Here is a 20,182-nt window from a genome sequence, read left to right as displayed (position 1 = left end):
GGCTACATTCACCAGTGTCCCCAATCCTGCACCTCTGATCGGCAATACACACCAGAGGGACAGGGGCCAACAGACAGGGGTACAGCCCTACAATGGTGTAGTCAACAGAACTAAATAATGATGTAGGATTCTCCTAAAGACCCAGATTACAAACTACCAGTTTCTTAGAGTTAAGGACATTGTAAAAAGTACTGACCGTCTCACTACATTGCAAGATTCCACATACCAACTTTTTCTGGGCTTGCCTCTTCATGTTTCATTTGGAATCACTGGGCTGCTAGGGATCAAGAGATATTCTCAAGACACCCTCCCGAAGGAGAGGTCTTCCTTTCAGAGGATTAAAGGAAAGGCAACCACAACCCTCCACAGTAAACTTGTTCAACATTTTTCTGACGGGGAAACGTCTTCCTTTAAAAAATAAAACAAAACAGTACAACTGCTAAAGAAAAGTTTTGAGTATTATGTTCTAAACAGACAGAAAGCAGTTATCAGCACGACTTGTGGGGAAAACCTTATCAAATTTGAAGGTCACTCCAGGAGTTTTCAAAGAGGCTGGTGTTGTACAAGAAGCAACACACCTGAACAACAGCCATTTAAAATGTTTTAAAATTTGTGAAGCTAAAGATTGTGATTTATGTTGTAAAACAGATTACTTAGGAGAAAAGACTAGAAGAACAAGAAGAAATCTCCATTTCTTCATCATTATTAAAGCATTTTTTAAGTGTGGTGTATGGGGTTACATTGCTTTGCTGAACATTCAGGGATCATTATTTTGTCTATCAATTGTTTATAGCAAAGTACTCCAAAAACTAATGGCTTCAAAGAGCAACACCTATTTGTCCTTCACATTTTGAGGATTGGCTTGGTGGTTCTCTGGTCTATGCCAGACAGGTAGGGCTCACTCATGTCTGGTACTTGGCAGGTTGATGACCTTGGAGGGAGGGGAAGACTCACTTATATGTATGATACTATATGTATGGGAATGGCCATGGCCTCATTATATATTTTTTAGAGATTTTATTTAATTTTAGACAGAGGAGAGAGAGGAAGAGAGAGAAACATTGATGTGAGAGAGAAACATCAACTGGTTGCCTCTTGCATGTCCCCAACCAGGACCTGGTCCGCAACTCCGTCATGTGCTTTGACCAGGAATTGAACCAGTGACCTTTCAGTTCACAGGCTAATGCTCAATCCACTGAGCCATACCAGCCAGGGCTACCATGGCCTTTTATTATCTAGCAAACTAGCCTGGGCTCATGAGCTTGAAGGAAGAAGGATTTTTAGCATCAGGAGAGGCCAAGCCCCAGTGAACAAGACCCATTTGAGCATCCCGGTGCATCGTGTTTGCAAATGATCCATTGGCCAAAGCAAATCATATGCCCAGTCAAACCTTCTGCAGGGATACAGAAAATATATTCCAATTGTAAAAGGGCCGCAATTCTAAGTAGGGTTCAGATAAAAACTCAGATTCAGTGCTGGGTATCTCATTTGGTCCCAATGGTGGAGTAACAGAGCGTACTTCTTAATAGTAAGGGGTATGCAACGAGAGAGGAGAGAAATTCATGGCCACAATGCTCTCCTACATCATGCATCTTTGCTTATAGTAAAGAGGCAATGATCACAGCTGTATTTGAGTTGGAAAGGTCAAAAGCAGTTTACTATAGGAGATTTTAGACATATCTTTTTTTCTTTTGCCTTGCTTTTTCTATTGAACAGAAAATGAACAAGTCCTAAGGTCTTACAATCAACACATTAGCACAAAATGAAGAAACATATGTAACTAACATCTAGGCCTGGAAACTGAACAATAGGAGCACTCAGGAGTCCCATTTATCCCTTCTCCCAACATCACCTTGCCTTCCTCCCAAATGTAACCACTACTTTGCCCGTTTTCCTACTTACTGTAGTTGGGCTCATTTAGTGTGTGTTCCCTTGGGTCTTCTCTTGTTCAACATATGCTCATTAGATTTATTTATGTTGTTGCATATAGCTGTGGTTTTGTTGTTTATTTTCTATAAAGTATTTTATTGCATGAATGAAACACAAACTTATTTATCCATTCTACTATTGATGCACATCTGGGCGTTTCCAATTTTGGCTATTACGAATAATGCTACTCTGAAAATTCTTGTCCATGTCTTTTGATGCATATTTGTACATATTTCTGTCGAGAAGAAAGAAGATTAAAGATGTTCGCAGTGTTCTTGCTGTTCAGGAACCTAGGTACCCAACCTTTTTTTTTTGTTCAGTTTTATTGAGGTATAATTGACAAATAAAATTATAAGATATTTAAAGTGCACAATATGATTTGATATATGTATGTAATATACAGCTACATCTATCACCTCACATATTTACCCTTTTTTAGAGAGAGCACTTAAGTTTTTTTCAAAGATACTCAACATTTTTATTTTATTATTTTGTTGTACTTTTAGCTTTATTTTTATTGTTGACACTATTATAGATATCCCCATTCCCTGCCTCTGGCCCTTTGCCTGCCCTGCCCTGCTTCCTTCTGGCCATCACCACAGTTGTCTGTGTCTATGGGTTATGCATACACACACACACACACACACACACACACACACACACACACACATATATATATATGCTAATCCCTTCCCCTTTTTTCACCCAGCGCCTCCTCCCTCTCAGCAAATTTCAATTTTCAGCCTTATCGACTATCATCAACCATGTCATACATTAGATCCTTAGAGTTCATTCATCATGTAACTGGAAGTCTGTACTCCTCGCCCAAGCTCCCCCTGTTCAACGTGCAGTGTGCCGCTCTTCTCCGGGGCACCCAGCAGTGGAACTGTTAGCTCATAGGCAACATGTATATGCAACTTCAGCTGATACCATCACACAATTTTCTAAACTGATTTCACTCATTTATACTCCCACCACTTTTATGCATTTTTTAACACAGTTATAAATATATTTTATCTTCATTTTGGTGTCCTGGGTTTTAAGCTAATGCATTCTTGCCTTCTACTTTCTCTTATTCTACCATAAAATACATACATTTAGACTCCAACTGAGTTAATAGTAGTTGATCCTGCATTTAAACTTTCATAAAACCTCAAGAATCTCAAAGTCTATCCAATCACCCTGCTTAGCAATAAACTAAAATTATCTATTTCCCCATTCATTCATCAAATGCTTATGGAGCACCTACAAGAGATTTCAGATTTAAACCTGGGGATGCAAAGGAATGTAAACAAAGGAATGTGAAAATGAACTTCTGACCTTCAGGAAGTATCTACAGTAGTAAATGGCCCATCAGTACGAGTCTGCTCCTGTCTGGTGTCTCCCACCTCTCCACTCGCTTCACCAACACTTGCCTGCAGCCGAGGCTGGCGATGCAGTGTGTCTTATTAATGGAGAACACACTGTCCCTCCTCTACTTTCCCTCTTTGGACAAATATCCATAAAAGTTTTATTTTCTACCTTTTGGGACAAAAATAGTATTAATGACACAACAAAATTGTTCTCAAAACTTAAGGAATTGTGACAATATATTCTTTTCATACTTTCCCCTATATTACAAGGAAGTTTTTGCATGTATTTGTATATAAAGGGATTTTCAGACTATGTTTATTTTGTATAAGACAATCAAAAATGTTCAGTGTTCTTACTGTTCAGTATTTCATATTGCAAATGATCAGAATATGTCAGTCGTTAAGGCAATGTGCTCAAGTATTTTGTGTCTTTTTATTTTTCTCTTTCACAATTTATTTTTATTTATTTTTTATTGTGTTTTTTCCATTACCAAGTATTTTGTGGTTTTAAGAAAGTATTCCTGCTCCCAAAATAGCTTCAGTTAGTCATTTTCTCTGGCGCTATGAAACCAATTTTTGTTTGTCAATTCTTGCATCTGTGTATGACAATACATTATATTACAAACTCTGAGAAGAATGCTTTAGGGAAAAAGAGGCTCTCCTTTTTTTAAAAAATGGAATATTAACAATAAAATTAACCCCACTTAAAATCAACCTCTAATTGAAGAAGACCTAAGAGCCATCAAAGGTCCTTTGTTGTAATTTTTTCACAGGCCATCTTTAGTGAGTCCATATTTATTTCCCTCTGTCATCGAAGGGCTGCAAGAAAAAGTACATAAGTGAAGGTCTAGTAAGATGAGGACAGCTGTCCTCAACAGCCCATCATTCCAACAACCTGTCCATCCGTGGAAATTGCCCTGAATTGGTCCAGACTCTTTGGTCCAAGTGGTAGAAATCCAAATCAAAGCGGCTTAAGTAGAGAAGTGTCATTAAACTGAGAGGTCTAGCTTCAGTGAATTCAATTCAGGAACGCAAACAGAATTTTTAGGACCCACCCTGCTTCCCCATCTGGGCTCCGTTTCCTTTTGAGTGGCTCTGATAATCTCTGCTGCAGATTAGCTTTTTCCACAGTAGATGCTTTGGCTGCAATGAACAAACTTGTTGGGCTGTGGGCGTGGCCCTGTGCTTCATGCTCTGGATTGGAAAACTACTGAGGAAGGACTCCGACTGGCCCAGATTAGGTCACATGCGTGCTCCCAAACCAATTACCTTGCCCAGGGGGATCAGGTACTATGTATGGCCAGGCCAGGGAGTTCTTTACTTGGCAGGGTCATCATCAGAATGATCTGGCCAGAGAGGAGAAGTCATCCTCTGACAAACACAGCAAACGTTCAGTACAGCCCTCACAGGGTCTTCACAGGTATTGGTCAGAAAAACAGTGCTAGGGAAGGGAGGAACCTGGTAAAGCCAAACAAGGTACTCTGTGAAGCATGGGACTCATAAGGACTCCTAATTCATAACAGAGGTACACGTTCCATGGTTCTGTCAGGGATGGAAATGAACTCACAGCAGATACAATCCCATTTGCCCAGTCTTTTAGGTCTCATAATGCATGAAGTTACTCATTAAATGGCTAGTTTATTCACTTTTATAATCACTGACTGTCCCTGAAGTATTCAATAAAAAATTAAGGTGTTTGGATAGTGAATAACCTAATCATCTAACATAGGATTAAAAATACTACAACAGTCTCAGCTGGTTGTTTTCCACTTCTAAAATGAGTTGGTTATAATAAACAGCTACGGTGAGAAGCCAGAACTTGGATGGCATAGTTATATTATTATATATTATATTAAAACCTACCTCTTAAAACATTAATCAGCCTGTCTCCCCTGGGATGTCTGAATATTTTGCCAGACAAAAAGCATTAGGATGTTGCTGTCCACCACTCTGTTAAATGACGGGCTCCTTAATAAAAATCAAAAGCCTCGCCCTTGCATAAACAGGAGGACAGTATAAGCCACTGCTTTACATGAGTGGACACAGTGACGTTCCCAGAACAGGCATTCTCACTGCAGGGCACTAAAGAGTACTTTCTAAGTGCTACTACGGCAGTGGTAATCAGCTAGGAGCACTTTTGCCTCCAAGGGCATATTTGGCAAATGTATGGACACAATGTCTAATCATCAGGACTGAAAAATTGGTGGTACTGGCATCTGGCAGGTAAGGTCAGGGATGCTGCCAAACACTCTGCAATGTGGGTGAGAGTCCCCCACAATGAAGAATTAACCGAACCAAAATGTCAATAGTGATGAAATTAACACACCTTGGTCTATAGCAAGGTGCAGGCAGAAAGGCAATGTTTTAGACACAACTCTTACCCCTGATAAATGTATAATCTACGCAGGGGAGGGTGAGATAAAGAAATAACAGTGAACTCACTGTACAATTTGTAAGTGGTAGAAGCAAGGCCTTTACTACGTGTGCCCTGCCTGGCATCAGGTGCCACCGAAGGAAAAGCCACTGCTGGGCTCTACATCAGAGCACCCTTCGTATTAGTAGCCAGGTAGATGTGAAAGATTTGGACAAGCAACCAGGGAAGAATATTTTGTGTCGAGGGTACAAGGGAGGCAGAAATCCAGAGGTGAGAGAGAGAGAGAGCAGTGTCTTTTCAGAGCAGTTAAATAATCAGCCTGGCTCTAGCAGGGTAACTGTGGTGAAAAACTCAAGAAAAAATGCTTTCACCTGTCATGTGAAATCAATCATGCAGCCAAGGGAGTCCTGGCTTTGGTGCGTTTTCGCTAGGCAGGTTGAGAGCTGTAAAACTGGGGTTCCTCTTACCTTACAGCTGCTGCTAGAAAAACTGGGCACTGAAATGCCTGCCACACAGTAGTAAAGGATGGCGGCCCCTAGAACAAATATTGAGAGAGACACGTTGAACTTTAAAAACAGGCTATGGATTTACATTTCTCCTGCAGGCTAGAGGAGTCTTTAGACCTCAGTGTGTAAGGGAGTAACAGGAGGAAAATAAACCTTCGGATTAATCTGAATCTGGGTGGATACTACATGGGTGGTCATTGCACAATTCTTTGGGCTTATCTGAATAGCTAGCGTTTTTTCAAAGTACTGGTTTGTTTTTTTTTAACTTTCTGTTCCTCCTGTAAGAATTTAAGCTCCATGAAAAACAAGTCCTCTGTGTGATCACTGTTATATCCTTATAACAGTCCCTGGCACACAGTAGATGATCACTAAACAATGGTCAAAGTCCAGCCACAAAAGAAAAAGGGCCAGAACCAGGCGGGGACAGTTTGGGCGGGAAGATGTAAACATACCAAAGATTCCCAAAAGCAATGTTGATAGAATTTGGTGATTTGGGGATAGACAAACAGCTTTGAAAACTCAAAAGCGATGTAAATTTGGTGGACTTAGTTCTAGTTCATTTAGAAAACATGCTGATTTGAGCAAAAATATTTGAATACATTAAGTGCAGACCTAAAACCTGACAGAAATTTTACAGCTTAGCTACAGAAGACTGCTGAGGCTAGCAAAGCAAGGAAATTTTCTCTAGAAAGATGAAGGGTCTTATGCTTCTAGTATCATAAAGAGCAGAAGTGAAAAAATGATTTTCTTTGTATAACAAATAGTCTCCCTTCAAAATTAAGTAATAGTTTTGGATGGTCAAGACGAACTAGTTATTCAAAAGCTTATTTACCTGTAGACATAATTTTTAGACGGTAGAATTTTGGGCTGCTTTACATTAAAAAAATCATTGTCTACATTTAAAAATCAGAATGTACATAACAATTCTGATTCTTTAATTTTCTTGAAAACCAGGCAGATTTATCAGCCTTCAGCCTTCTTTTCTACACGCACAACTGGATGGAGCTGAGGGACGGTTGCTGCCTTTCACCGACTCAAACATACCACCCAATCCAAGGGGCCTCATTGGTGTTGGCCACCTGGCCCCTCCAGGTGTTTGAGCTTGCATTTCCTGGTCTAGTGGCACTGTGTCTGCTTTAATGACAGTAACAATAAAAACGGTACCGGTAATAACAGCACACTGAGCACTTAGTTCCAGGCCCTGTTCTAAGCAAGCCACAGAGATCATTCACTGCTTGAGGGAGTTACTATTAATAGGCCATTTTACAGATGAGAAAACAGACATGGAAGCTCAAGGACCCACCCAAAAGTTAACAGCCAGCAAGTGGGGTAGGTGAGATAAAAGCCCAGTCAAATGTACATGTGCAGTCAGCTGCAAAATATTCAAATTAAATGGTAATAAATTATTGTGTATGAATCTGAGTATATTTCTAAAAGTAAGCATCTGTACTTCAGCCACAGACTGGGGATCTTCGGCAGTGCACCTATGTCCAGACACGCACACCCCTGAGTAGCTAGCTATCTTCTTTCTTCTACCTTGCACGCTTCTGGCCTAAGTCAAGTTCCATCTCTCTTCTGAAGCCATGGCCTTTGTATGATGGGGAGGGTGTGTGGTCATGGTAGAGACCAGTCCTCACATTCATCTGCAGAAAACAACATGCATGGATAGGACTCACTTCAAGAAATATATGTTCTAACTTGAGATTTGCAATGTACTCAAAGGTTTTAAAGGATTTAAAAAGAAATGTGTGGGTGGGTATAAATGGAAGTTGTAGAGCATATCCAAGTCTGAGGGTACTCCAGAGATCAGAATAAAAACAGCCATGAAAACCACTGGGAAGTGTTTTAGTTAGGGTTTGGAAGTGTATATGTGAAGATGTGTACATTAAATAAACGGAGCTTTCCTAAAGGTCACCCTGGGCACTCTGGGCTCTCTCCTAAATTATTAGTGGGTGTAAAGTGTGCTTGACTGAAGAAACGTGCAGTGGAGTAAACCTGGAACAGAACAGGAGAATCTGCAAGATCAGAAAGAGTATGTGCCTACCTTAAAAAGAGTGAGAATTGGGGGGAAAATCCTGGGTTCTAAAAATGTTGATGCTGGAAAGCATGAAAGTATGAGGTAGGCATGAATTAGGAAAAAAACATCAGTTGAATCGAGATGAAAATCGCATAAACAAATTATTGAAGGATTAAAACTCCACTCGTAATTATCGCAGAGGACCAAAACTTATTTCTCCCTGACAATACTTGGGAAATGTGAAAGCACGAATATCATGGGCGTGAGAAGTGGCTGCCTTGAGCTAAAGGAAGATACTCGTGTACAACTGGGGAGGAGAGTGATGGAGAATTACTTTGTCACAGTGATTCCAGAAAAATCCATTCATTCTCTATCGTAATACCTCCCCCACTCCCCCTTTTTTTTTTACAAAGTACTGCTTCCAATGGGATGAAACAAAGCAGTCTTAATGAGTTGATCAATGAGCTTGAATTTCCTTTCAAGTCTTTGTTGTGTACTGGGAAAAAAATAAAACTGATGTTTACTGAATGCCCACTGTGCTCCGGGCCTCTGACTGCATTACTTCACTAAAATTATTACTGCTACTGTGGAAGGTGGGCACAATGAATATACAGGTGTAGGCAAAAGTTGGTTTATAGTCGTTCATATGGGAAACAGTAAGAATAAACTTTCACATACTCACAGCTATATTATTATTCTCATACACACAATGGTAAACCTACATTTGCCCACTTCTGCATTTTTTAAAAATCCTCACCCAAGGGTATGTCTTTATTGATTTTTAGGGGTGGGAGAGGGTGAGAGAAAGAGTTATCAGTTGCCTCCTTATCTGCCTCAACTAGGGATCAAACCCCCAAGCTCAGTATATTCAGACTAGGTATCAAACCCCCAACATTGTGGTGTATGGGGTGACACTCCAACTGAGCCAGTCGGCCAGGGGCCCACCTGTATTTTAAAGATGAATGTGAAGGTCAGAGAGGTGAAATAATATGCCCAGGTTCACACACCTGGAGGTGGCAGGGCTGGAATTCAAACACTCTCAAACTTCTCTCCATCCTCCAGTTGTGCTTTGTAAGGACGCTGATCTGGGTGAAAACCTGGTCCGACTACTTCTCAGCAGCTTCGAGGTTTGAGCCCAATTAACCTCTCTGGACTTCAGTCTCCTCTTCTGTACTGTGAGGGGACAATGCCAAATTTCATAGGGTTGTTTTATAAAAATTGGTTTATTGATTTATTCTTCCATTCAAATGATGGACCACAGCAGTACAGAAATGCGGGGGGGGGGTAAGTAATGAAAACAAAGTCAATAGATTTGAAGTTTTATTAACATGAGAAAGAGTCCTAGGGTAGCAGTACCAAAGCAGGTGAGCTGGATGGGCAGTGGTCAAAACGTGAGGCTTACAGGGGAGCTTTTGGAGGTGGTGGAGACTAGGAAGTCCACGTAAAGGGGGTGACCCTGGGAGTAAGTGGCTAAGAATGTAGTAGGGATAGAGAAACCTTGGAGGCAAGGAAGTTGATAAGCTGAAAAAGAATGACAAGTGTATGCAAAATGTCTGGAATTCAGCTGACTTTTTAGAATGCTAATCCTAAAAAGTAAAAAATCAGAAATGCAGGCAACCTGTTTGTCTGCATACTAAAAATACTTAAGTGAAAAAGCTGCCCGACTGGAAGCCAGTGCATGTGAATACATCGTATTTGATCGTTGGACGCTGTAGAAATGTGTCACAAAGGCAGAATCGTCCCATTCTGCACTCTACTGCTTAGTCCCCATGTCCCCACACAAGTCACTTACACTCAAACACTTCTGCTTGAACGTAGTTAGGTGTTCTGTTGACTGCTTTTGTTAACAGTAAAAACAGTGAGGACCAAAAAACGGCAAATAAGTAGGAGGGGGAGGAGGGCAGGAGGACTGGAGGAGGAGGAGAGGATGCTTCTTTATTTGCATGGACTTTATTTTTATTTATATTCAAGCTTTTAAACAAAACAGAAAACATTTCTAATCAAGAGTGCACCTGAAAGTCAGACATGAAGATGGTGGTCCCATTATTCTGGAAGCCAGACACGGGGTAAAATGGATTTTATAAACTTTTAAATAAGTGAATGACCACAAGTAGCCTATTAAGAAGTAGGGTTAAATGTCTGCCAACAAATCTAAAATTTCAGTGGCAATGTTTTATTTAAAAAGTGATAATAATATGGTCACATAATATTCGGTGAGAGTTACAATGATGGAAACTCCTAAAATTCTTATAAAAATTGGAATTATTTCAGTTAGGTTGTTGACATTTCTTATGACTGTATGTTTTCCAATTTGGTATTAATGCAAATAAAAAATTAAAATTATATTTCACCAACAATAACTTCAAGGTTGAAAAAAGCACTAGTTACAAAGAATTACAACTAAACATTAATTTAGCAGTCCAGAAAGAAATGTTATAAATGAGAGAAGTTTTAATTATAAATAATATAGCTGTGTACTAAAATACACAGCTAAGACTAAAATACACCCAACTTCACCAAAACACTTGTGAAAAACAATCATATATACCTTTTTTGTTCAAGACAAAATATGAAACTTGAAATAACTGCACTATTTTTTTTAAAAAAGGTGACTCCCAAAGAAAGTTCATAGCATCTCATTCACAAAGCAAAAATGTTACACTGAAACAGTTCACTTATTTTGGTCTTCAATTACAAATAAAAACCCAGTAATAATTCATTATAATACTTCTATGACAACTGGAAACATTATCATCAGAAAAAAATTTGTCAATGAAAAAAAATCACTGATTCAATAAATGTATTTAATCATTTTATTAACAAAATATACGCAAGAAGTACATCCCTCTCCAGTGAAACTTTTCTCTTCAAATAATTTTATGTGGAGGGCCTTGAAATGTATTAATTATATAAACCATGTTAAAATGAAAACATTTTTAACTGTACAATACAAACCAGTACTTTATACAAGAACTCTTATGAAGTTCATTAATCAATGTAAAAAATTATTTGTTTGGACTGAATAAGGCATGTTGAGTTTCTGTAATTTTGCGTAGTTATTTTTTTTGCTTTGTTGGAGACTTTTCTCTTCGCCGCTCCTGACTTCTCTTCGATTCTCTGGATTGTTCAGAGTATCTGCTAGATTTTTCCCATCGCCTATCGGCACCATTCTGATACCTATCTTCATCGCTTCTAGAGTCCGAATGTTTTCTATTCTTTTCTCTTGATTTTGATCTGTCTTTTCTTCTAAAATTTTCACTGTCCTTATTTCGGTGTCTATGCTCATTTTCAGAAAAAGAATTTCTTCTTTCTCCTCTCTTCTTTTTGGGATCACCATACTTATTTTCCACATCGAGGTGCATTTCTTGGTCTCTGTCATTCATGACTCTACTGTAACTATTTCGTTCAGAAGGAACACCTCTGTCTGAAGTGTATTTTGTTATGGGATCTCTCCAATTTGGATCCCTTGAATTTTTATCTCTGAGTTTTTCTGACCTTCTTTCTCTTTCAGTTCTTGTTTCTTGGTGCCTTGGCTCTGACCTTCTTTCATCCTGTTTCCTATCATTTATTTGTTGTTTCCTGATCAATTTATCTACTTCTTTACTTCTGGCGTTGCCTTGTCCCTTCTTTCTTGTAGCTTTAGCTGCACATGTAAAGTAAAATATAGTTAGCTTTAATTTCGTAATTTAACAAACACATTTATTAGTGTAATGTAGGTTTACTAATTCAGATAAACTGGTCTAACTGAATAAAAAGTCTGACAGAACACTGCACAAAAATTTTAAGAGTATGCAATATGTCAACATTAGTTACCAAAGTATTGTTTTGATTTTAGACTCAAAACAGTTAACAGAAAGTTTTAACTACAGCAAGTGTAAAATCTTTTATGAAGTGATGATAATAATTTTCACTTACACATTTTATTCAAAAACAGAAATTCCAGTCCATGTGCATTACGTCCTATGAAATACTACGTCAGTTCTGGTACACAATCAAAATACAGTGATCACACACACCAGCAACATCACTTCTCACAGGTGAGAGGGAGTGGAACAGCTGGGTTTGCTTAACAGCATAAATATATATACTTCAAATAAAAATCACTTTGTATAAAACAGCAGTTTTTCTCCCAGTGCTATTCGAGGACTACAAAAGATACCATCACAGGCTTTGTAAGAGTCACTAAGGCTTGATTTCTGAGAAAACTCTCCCAAGAAGGCAGTGAATAATTTAATTTTACTGAATCACAAAGATAAATATTAAACAACCACAGTGCAATAACTTACCATTTTCAGCTATACAACAAATTTAATTGCTTTATTTGTGCTACTTAGTTTGGATATGTAAGTCAAAGGTGCTGACATGACCAAAACTCCTGTCACATTCACATGTGCACAGGAAGAAGAAACTGAGAGACAAGACCACCCATCCTCATCCTACCCCCACCCACATCTCACCGTACCAACCTGTCTCTGCCCTGCCAAATGCCTGCCCTTGAACAGTCAGCGGGTTTGCCGCTAAGGACTTACTTCCCCATTGCCATGAAGCAGTGCAGCTGAACTGCAGGTACCCAAGCAGAAACCATCTGGCTCCGCGCTAGCTCAACGTCTCTGACACTACTCCACACGGCTCTAGTGGTCTGCTGACACTGAAGCCCGTGCCGTGTAATACCATGCAATCTCCTCTCACCTTTGGTGTTTCCTTTGTAATTTTCCAATTTGGGGGCAGTTCATACTGCTTTCATGCTATTTAATTTTTTTACTTAATATTTTATTTATAAAACTGAAAGCTCTCTACTGAAATTGTATGAGACAAATTAATTTTGAATCAGCAAAGCCTCCTTATTGCAGCACTTCATGCTGTGTTGTCATCTGTTCTCAAAACAGATCATGAAATAACAAATTCTTCAGAATTAAAAGAGGTGAATGTTAAATGAACAATGTTAGCATATTTCAATTCAAGAAGAAGACATCCCATGAGCAAGTGGAATCTTGCTCTAATAATATAAACACTGAGAGCCCCAGAGATCTGGCTGCCACACAGTATGAAAAACACTTCCAAGTCTAACAACCCAGGGAGTAAGAATAAAAAGACCGGGCTTCCAACCTTCTGACACTACAGGAAAAAGTGCTCCCTCTCTAACATATGCATTAAAAAAGTAATATGCATTTTATATAATCAGATTATCTCTAATTCTGACTGAAATACTATAATGAAAGAAAGCAGAGCTGACCTTGCAGAAAACAACACAGACCTTTTCAGAAAATGGGACATTTGAAAAAAATCTTTTACTACAGCACTTCCAGTTCCAGTTCCAGTTCCAAGTAGAATAAAGAAGGCTGTGGAAGACCAGTGTTCTTGTTAAAAACCAACTAGAAATGCTGGACACAAATTTAAATCTCTTATTTAAGGATGATAAAGATCTTGAAGATGCTATAAAGGCAGGCAGTGCTCAGGAAAAGGGCAGGGGTCTGTCCAAAGAACACAGGAGTCAACTTCAAGGAACTCCTAATTGCCAAAGCTGAAATGATCTGAACAAATTGAACGACAGTACTGGACTTTAATCCACAGGATAAGATAAACATCCATGTATCCACACTGATAAAATGGATAGTTAAATTATTAAATAAATGGGAGGAAGGGACAATTCTTTCTTACAGAAGAAATTCAATTACTAAATGCAGAAAAAGAAAGAAATAGAAAAAAATCATCATTCGGCAAACACTACAAAAATAAGTGTTCCAGACAAAAACCAAAGATACATGCTAAAACTAGAGAAGAAAAGTTAAAGAGGAGATTTGCATAGCATCAAATTATCTCCCTACAAGATCCAGGTTACAGAGAAACACCTTTCTATGAAGAAATCCAGCAGACATTACCTTAATCAAGTTATCAATGTTAATGTCACCAATACCTAAGAACACATCACTTCTACGCTCTAGACAAAAATACATAAACCCATTCTAATAGTGAGAAAATGTCAGACATGTCTCTATTCTAAAGGACATCTACAAAATAAGTGACCACAGGACTTCAAGTGTCAAAGCCATTAGGAAAGCCTGAGAGGAACTATCACAGATTGTGGACAACCAAGGAAAAATAAAATTAAATGCCTAGTAGCATCCTGGAACAAGAAAGAGAACATAGTGGAAAAAAACGTGAAATGCAAAATTACTTAGATCTGCTGTTTGGTTAATTGTATTGTTCCAGTATTAATGTCCAGGTTTTGATACATGAACTGTGGTTACGTAACATGCTAACAATTAGGCAGAGTTGGGTGAAGGCTACATGGGAATTCTCTGTACTATTTTTTCAATCTTTTTAAGTGGAAAATTAGTTCAAAATAAAAAGTAAAAAAGTAAAGGCATCAGAGAGCTGCTGAAAGAATAAGGACTAGAAGAGTCAAGACTCAAGAAACAGCAGAAACGGAGAGAGGTAAACTGACGTTCTACAACCACTTTCTCCTGGCCAGCAGCTGCTGAAGCAGAGACCAGCAGAGCTCAGGCAGCCGCAGAGAGACAAGGATATATGCGACAAAGGATATACATCCAAAATACAGAAAAAATCCCATAAATCAACAGGAAATATCATAAAAAAATTGAGCAAAGACCTGAGTAGCCACTTAACAAAAAGAAAATTTCTAAATAATCAATAATAAATAAAATGGTGCTCAACTTCCTTAGCGATCAAGGAAATACAAATTAAAACTACAACGCAATGCCTTTTCACATTGACCAGGATGGCTAACATGAAAAGATGGTCAGTGAAGTGGTGGTGAGGCCAGGCTCTAAGAACTCTCAAACCTGGCTGATGGGGTCATAAGCTGGAATAACCACTTGGCAAACTGTTTGGCAGTATCTTCTAAAGCTAAATATCCACACGACCTAAAACTCAGTAAGTCCACCTCTAGGTAATACATGTGTAACAGAAATGCATATGTATGCAGTCCCAAAAGATGTGTACAAGAGTATTCACCAGAACATAATTACATCTAAACTGCCATCAACTAAAAAGGATGTTAAATACACTGAGGTATATTCATGCAGTGGAAAACTATTCTGCAAAAGAAATAAATGAACTATAAATTCAATAATATGGATGAATTTCACTAAATAATTTTGAAAGACAAGCCAGACATAAAAGAGTTCATACTACATAATTATAATGTTAAAAAAGACAAAACTGATTTATGAAATTATGAATCCCAACAGTAGCTGCCCTGAGGCAGTGCAAGGGAGAAGTGGCAGCAACTGGGAGCGGGAACAAGGAGGACTCCTAAGGTACTGGCCTTTCTTTTCTGGGTGCTGGCTGCACGGTGTGTTCTCTCTATGCAGCTGTACACTGATGAGACATGCACTAAGTGTGTGATACATGTCATTAACTACCACAAAGCTTCCCTATTAAAAGTAAAACCCAAAATTTCTTAAAATATGAACACCAGGAAAGCTCCTATAGACTAGATTGCAGACATTATGAATGATATGAAATATCGTCATTTCTACGAAAGGCTTCCAAAAGGTCACCTTCACATTGTAAACGGTGCAATTTGCCATAGACTGCAGTAGTGACAGACGATTTATTTTAATAATTGTGGCTTTTAAACAACTGAACTCTAAAATAAGAAGAAGGTCAAATTATTTATCTCTTTCATTGTAAACATCACCAGCAATACACTGATTAGAAAAGAACATGGTCCATTCCAAGTTTCCAAACCTGAGGCAGAGCTCTGAGAACTGGCGGACGACGAGTCGCTCTCCTCGCCGGAGGACTCTGAGCTGCTGTCACTGCTGTCTGAGTCGGATGCAGAGGAGTCGGACCCTGCAGAGGAGGATGCGGACGAGGAAGAAGAGGATTTATCGGGCTCAACTTCTGGTTTCTGCGGCACGATAACCTTTGGTGTATTTTTGAGATGCTCACGTAATTCATCCCTAATTAAAAATATAACATGTTAGATTTTGCTTAGAAGGCGATTCTGAGATAATTCTGTAAATTGAAAATACAATTCTGAAAATAATCCTTACGTTAAACCTCCAAGACCTATAGAAGTAAAAAAGTTGATGGCAAACCGAGTGTTTCTGGGATTATCTCGGGGTAATAACCCTTCAAAGAATGGCTGTAGGGTTCTAAAAAAAAGAAAAGAAAATGAACAAAAGAAAACAGATTGCTTAGAGATAAAATTCTCTGCTTACAGGCAAAGTTCTTATAATCACTGTTCAGATTTTCTACGCACTAAATTAGTAAATAAAATACAACCGAGTAAATGATTTATGTAATTTATTAGGTTAGGCTACATGGTATCTACGTGAAATGAGTAGGGTCCATTCTTTACTGAACTTGATTTATGTAATTATACAACAGAGGTTTTAGTAAACTTTTTTGTACACATGCCACACACACAAGGAGAACAGATATATGTCTATAACATACACAAATGTGCATATATCGGAATATATATTCAGAAAAGTAAAAACATCCTCCTCTGTTGTATCTATACACATATATATTAACACATACATACATGCATGCACACATGCAAAGACAACACTGGGCAAGGCACTGGGGGAGGGGAAAGTAATCAACAAAATAGAGAAATCATGTTTATTGATTGCATGTAATTATTAATTATTAGGAGGGGAACAAAAAAACATTAACAATATAATGTGGTTTTGAGTGTCATAGTGAATGAGTAACCAGCAGAGTCAGAAAAAACTGTTTCATAGAAAAAGGTGACAAGTGATTAAGAATGATTAAGAGTTTGCTGGACAGAACAAGAGAGGGATCTCCAGCTCTGGAGATAGAAGTGAAGAGGCGACAAAGAGCCAGTCCTGCTTATTAACAAGCTGGGCAATGCTGGGCTGGCTGGAGCACAGCTTGCTGGAGTGGGCTTTACTAGGTGAGCCTCAGAAAGTGGGCAGGGACCAAAAAATGAGTTTATAAAGCCAAGGAGCGTGGATGGGGTAGCACAGAGAGAGCATGGAGAACCCAGGACAGACCTCTGGTATACACTGGAGAGGCAGGCCCAGGAGAAGACAGGGACTGGGGAGAGTTAGGTAGAATGAAGAAAGTGAGGCGCCACAGTGAGCAACTGGTCAACTGTGTAAGTGAGGCTGAGAATTCAAGGGCCCTGAGGACTGAGAAAACTACTTGATTTGTCTGACAAGCAGTCAGCAAGAGATTTGAAAGGATAACTTCAGTAATGTGAATGGAGCAGAAGCCAATATGAGTGGCAATGGGTAACCTGAATAAATAGCAAATAAAAAGCTGGAATAGAGATTACATAATAGTCCTGAGACAAGACATCAGTTCACTGTAATGACCTGAACAATTACACTACATAGTCATCTGTAAATATTCACAATTGTCCATGATAATAAGAAGCTAATTATTATTCTAAGGCTCAAAATTAGGGTAAAAATGAAAATAAAATTATAAATACTCATCACTGAAGAACTCCAGTGAGCATACAAAAATAATTTTCTGTGTTTTAACTGAATTAAAAGAGGCATTAATTCTGTGTTTCCTCTACTGAACTGAAGCCATCATTAAAACCTTCACGTTGTCCTAAGCCGCAGAATGAGATTCAGAGCAGTAACTAATGAAGAAAAGTCATGGGTGCTTACCTTTTGCTTTATAACAAAGGGAGAACATGTCCCTAAATTGAAGGAAAACCCCTTAGGACAGTTAAGAATGAAAAGTGCTTAAAGATAAACTTACTCATCCTTTAATCTTGCATTAAGTTTAGGGAGACCCATGTATTCACACAGTTCTTGGAAAAATATTTTAACAAAAATTCTACTGGAGGACGTAGTAGTTTCTTCACTTAGCTTTACACATTCAAGAACCTAAAAATTAAAATTGAAAAAGAAAATATTTGTTCAAAAGATAAGACAAAGTGACCAATATCTATAACTCAAAGTTCCTCTTGAAATTATGATTTAGTGTCATCTTCAGTCAGAATTATCTCTGAACATCTTCTCTTGTGCTGATGTGTACTGTACTATTTCTTTGCGAAGTTTAAGAGTACTTCTCTGTGCTAATTTGAAAAATGTTAGGGTGCTACAGAAATTGAGTTCATTCTCTTTCTTGAGTAATGCGCTTTCTATAGCAAGGACATATTGTCTTGAGTATATAATGCTAAAGTAAAGATTATGAGCTCCTAAACCTCACTGATCAAACTGTGGGTATATGAAGGTTTGAGGCAAAATGCCATTTAGAACATCAGACCACAGTTCTGTTCAGCACATACAATACACCATAAAGGTCAAGGCAGAAAGAGTGGTGGCTTCTCCTGAATGCTAAGACTGAGGCTGAAGACACTGAAGCTCTGAGAAAGACAGTTTACAATCAATAAATAAAAGCAACCTCCAGTGTGCGTAGTTGTGTTTCAGGAGACCTTTCGCTTCAACGGTTTAAAACTTTAATTTCATGTTCCCCAAAATGGAAAAAATAAGAAAAAAATGATTTGGCTCCTAGGTTAGGTTACAAAGTGCCTATTAATGCAGTTGAACATACTAAGTACTTAAAATATAACAAAAATTTATCCCATGTGTATAAGCTCAATGATGTTGCTTCATTCTTCCACTAGACCCAGATATTCTACAACGTGATCCTCTTCTTTCTTTCCTCCTGGATGTTCTTTCTTTCTATTGGTGGCTTAATAAATGGTCGTTGAATGACCCATAGTTGTACAACAAATGCCAGCTTAAAGAACGCATTTCAAATTCTAGTCCAGTGCGTGACTCCTCATTAAGAACACCTTCCCTTGTTCTGCCTGTGACAGGAAATCCTCCCCATCACTGAACCGAATTCCATATTGGCTGAAAAGAACACATCCTGCTAGGACAAATGGTTCTCTCATGTTTCTCTCACCAGAGGAAGCAGTGACAATCCCTTAGGAAACGAGCAGCAACTCAGCAATACATTACTGCCAAACCGTGGTGTACATTAACATGAATGTCCACATATGTGTAGAGAGATAAAAATCTATAATAATTTCCATGAGGAAATTCATAGACATTGCTATTACAAAGCACCGTGATGTCTGAACCGCTAGTATCATCTAGAATGGTTATTTTTTACTCTCATATATTTATGCACTTAGCTTTTTGATACCATGTTACATGAACATAACCTCAAAGGCAGTTATTATAGTAAAAGTCTGCCACATATTTCATTTTAAAGTACATTTCCTATGAAAGAAAAATGTGGCTATATTATACTTAATACAAATCTGAGAATAACAGAAGACCAGGAAGAAGTATAAACATTGACCTCCATCTACTTACACTCCATGGAAGTGAATCAGTGTACAGAAGATGAGCAAACATCTTAGCAACATTCCTCAATTTGTTTGTTTCCAAACGATGGATGGTATCATACTGTTCTTTAAATATACTCTCAAAGGATTCCATGTATTCTTTCTTTAGCATGCAAAATCTCTAATAAATAAAACAACTGAATGTCAATAGCATAAAAAATTGAGTATTAATACCATTATGAGCATAGTAAATCCTTCTAAATCAAAAATAAATATCTTCTACATCATTCTTTTGGTGCTATATGATAGGATGCTCAAAAAAGAAATTAATATTCATTACGCTATCTACCTAGAATTTATAAGATACAATAAAATGCTTTATATAAAGCATAGCAACACAAATTATACAAATCATGGACATATACATCTGTATACTATAGAAATACATTTCTCTGTAGGCAGAATTTGGATTTAATTATTTTAGCTTATGCTCTATTTGTGCTGCCAAACATGCACCTGAATAAAGAAGGTGCTTCCAGGTTTCAGAGACACAGTATTTAATTGTCCTCTTTGGAAGTGTTTTACACAGCATGCAGAATTTCAGAAAGTTCTGGAAGAGTAACAGGCAATGGTAAGGGACTACAAAAATGAAGAAGGAAAGAAGGAAGGTGCACATAGTGAGGAAACCTGAGGAAGCGAAGAACCATTTACTTTTAGGAAAGATATGATATTAGTCCAGACCTAAAG

General features: G+C 38.2%; 1 protein-coding gene across 1 annotated transcript in view; it reads right to left on the bottom strand.

Annotated features, from left to right (window-relative positions):
* Nucleotides 1–11,234: 11,234 nt before the first annotated feature.
* CWC22 (CWC22 spliceosome associated protein) overlaps nucleotides 11,235–20,182 on the bottom strand; it is a 54,282-nt gene continuing 45,334 nt past the window's right edge. Inside the window, exons 16-20 of the mRNA XM_037044352.1 lie at nucleotides 19,464–19,616; nucleotides 17,893–18,020; nucleotides 16,200–16,301; nucleotides 15,892–16,106; nucleotides 11,235–11,821 (exon numbers count right to left, since the gene is read on the bottom strand). Coding sequence (XP_036900247.1) covers nucleotides 11,235–11,821; nucleotides 15,892–16,106; nucleotides 16,200–16,301; nucleotides 17,893–18,020; nucleotides 19,464–19,616 — 1,185 coding nt within the window. The remainder of the gene's footprint in view (nucleotides 11,822–15,891; nucleotides 16,107–16,199; nucleotides 16,302–17,892; nucleotides 18,021–19,463; nucleotides 19,617–20,182) is intronic.

Source organism: Sturnira hondurensis, unplaced genomic scaffold, assembly GCF_014824575.4.
Source record: "Sturnira hondurensis isolate 20B ecotype Veracruz unplaced genomic scaffold, ASM1482457v3 Scaffold0004136, whole genome shotgun sequence".
Classification (NCBI taxonomy): domain Eukaryota; kingdom Metazoa; phylum Chordata; class Mammalia; order Chiroptera; family Phyllostomidae; genus Sturnira; species Sturnira hondurensis.
The sequence above is the reverse complement of the archived record's forward strand: the minus strand, read 5'-3'. Positions and strand labels throughout refer to the sequence as shown.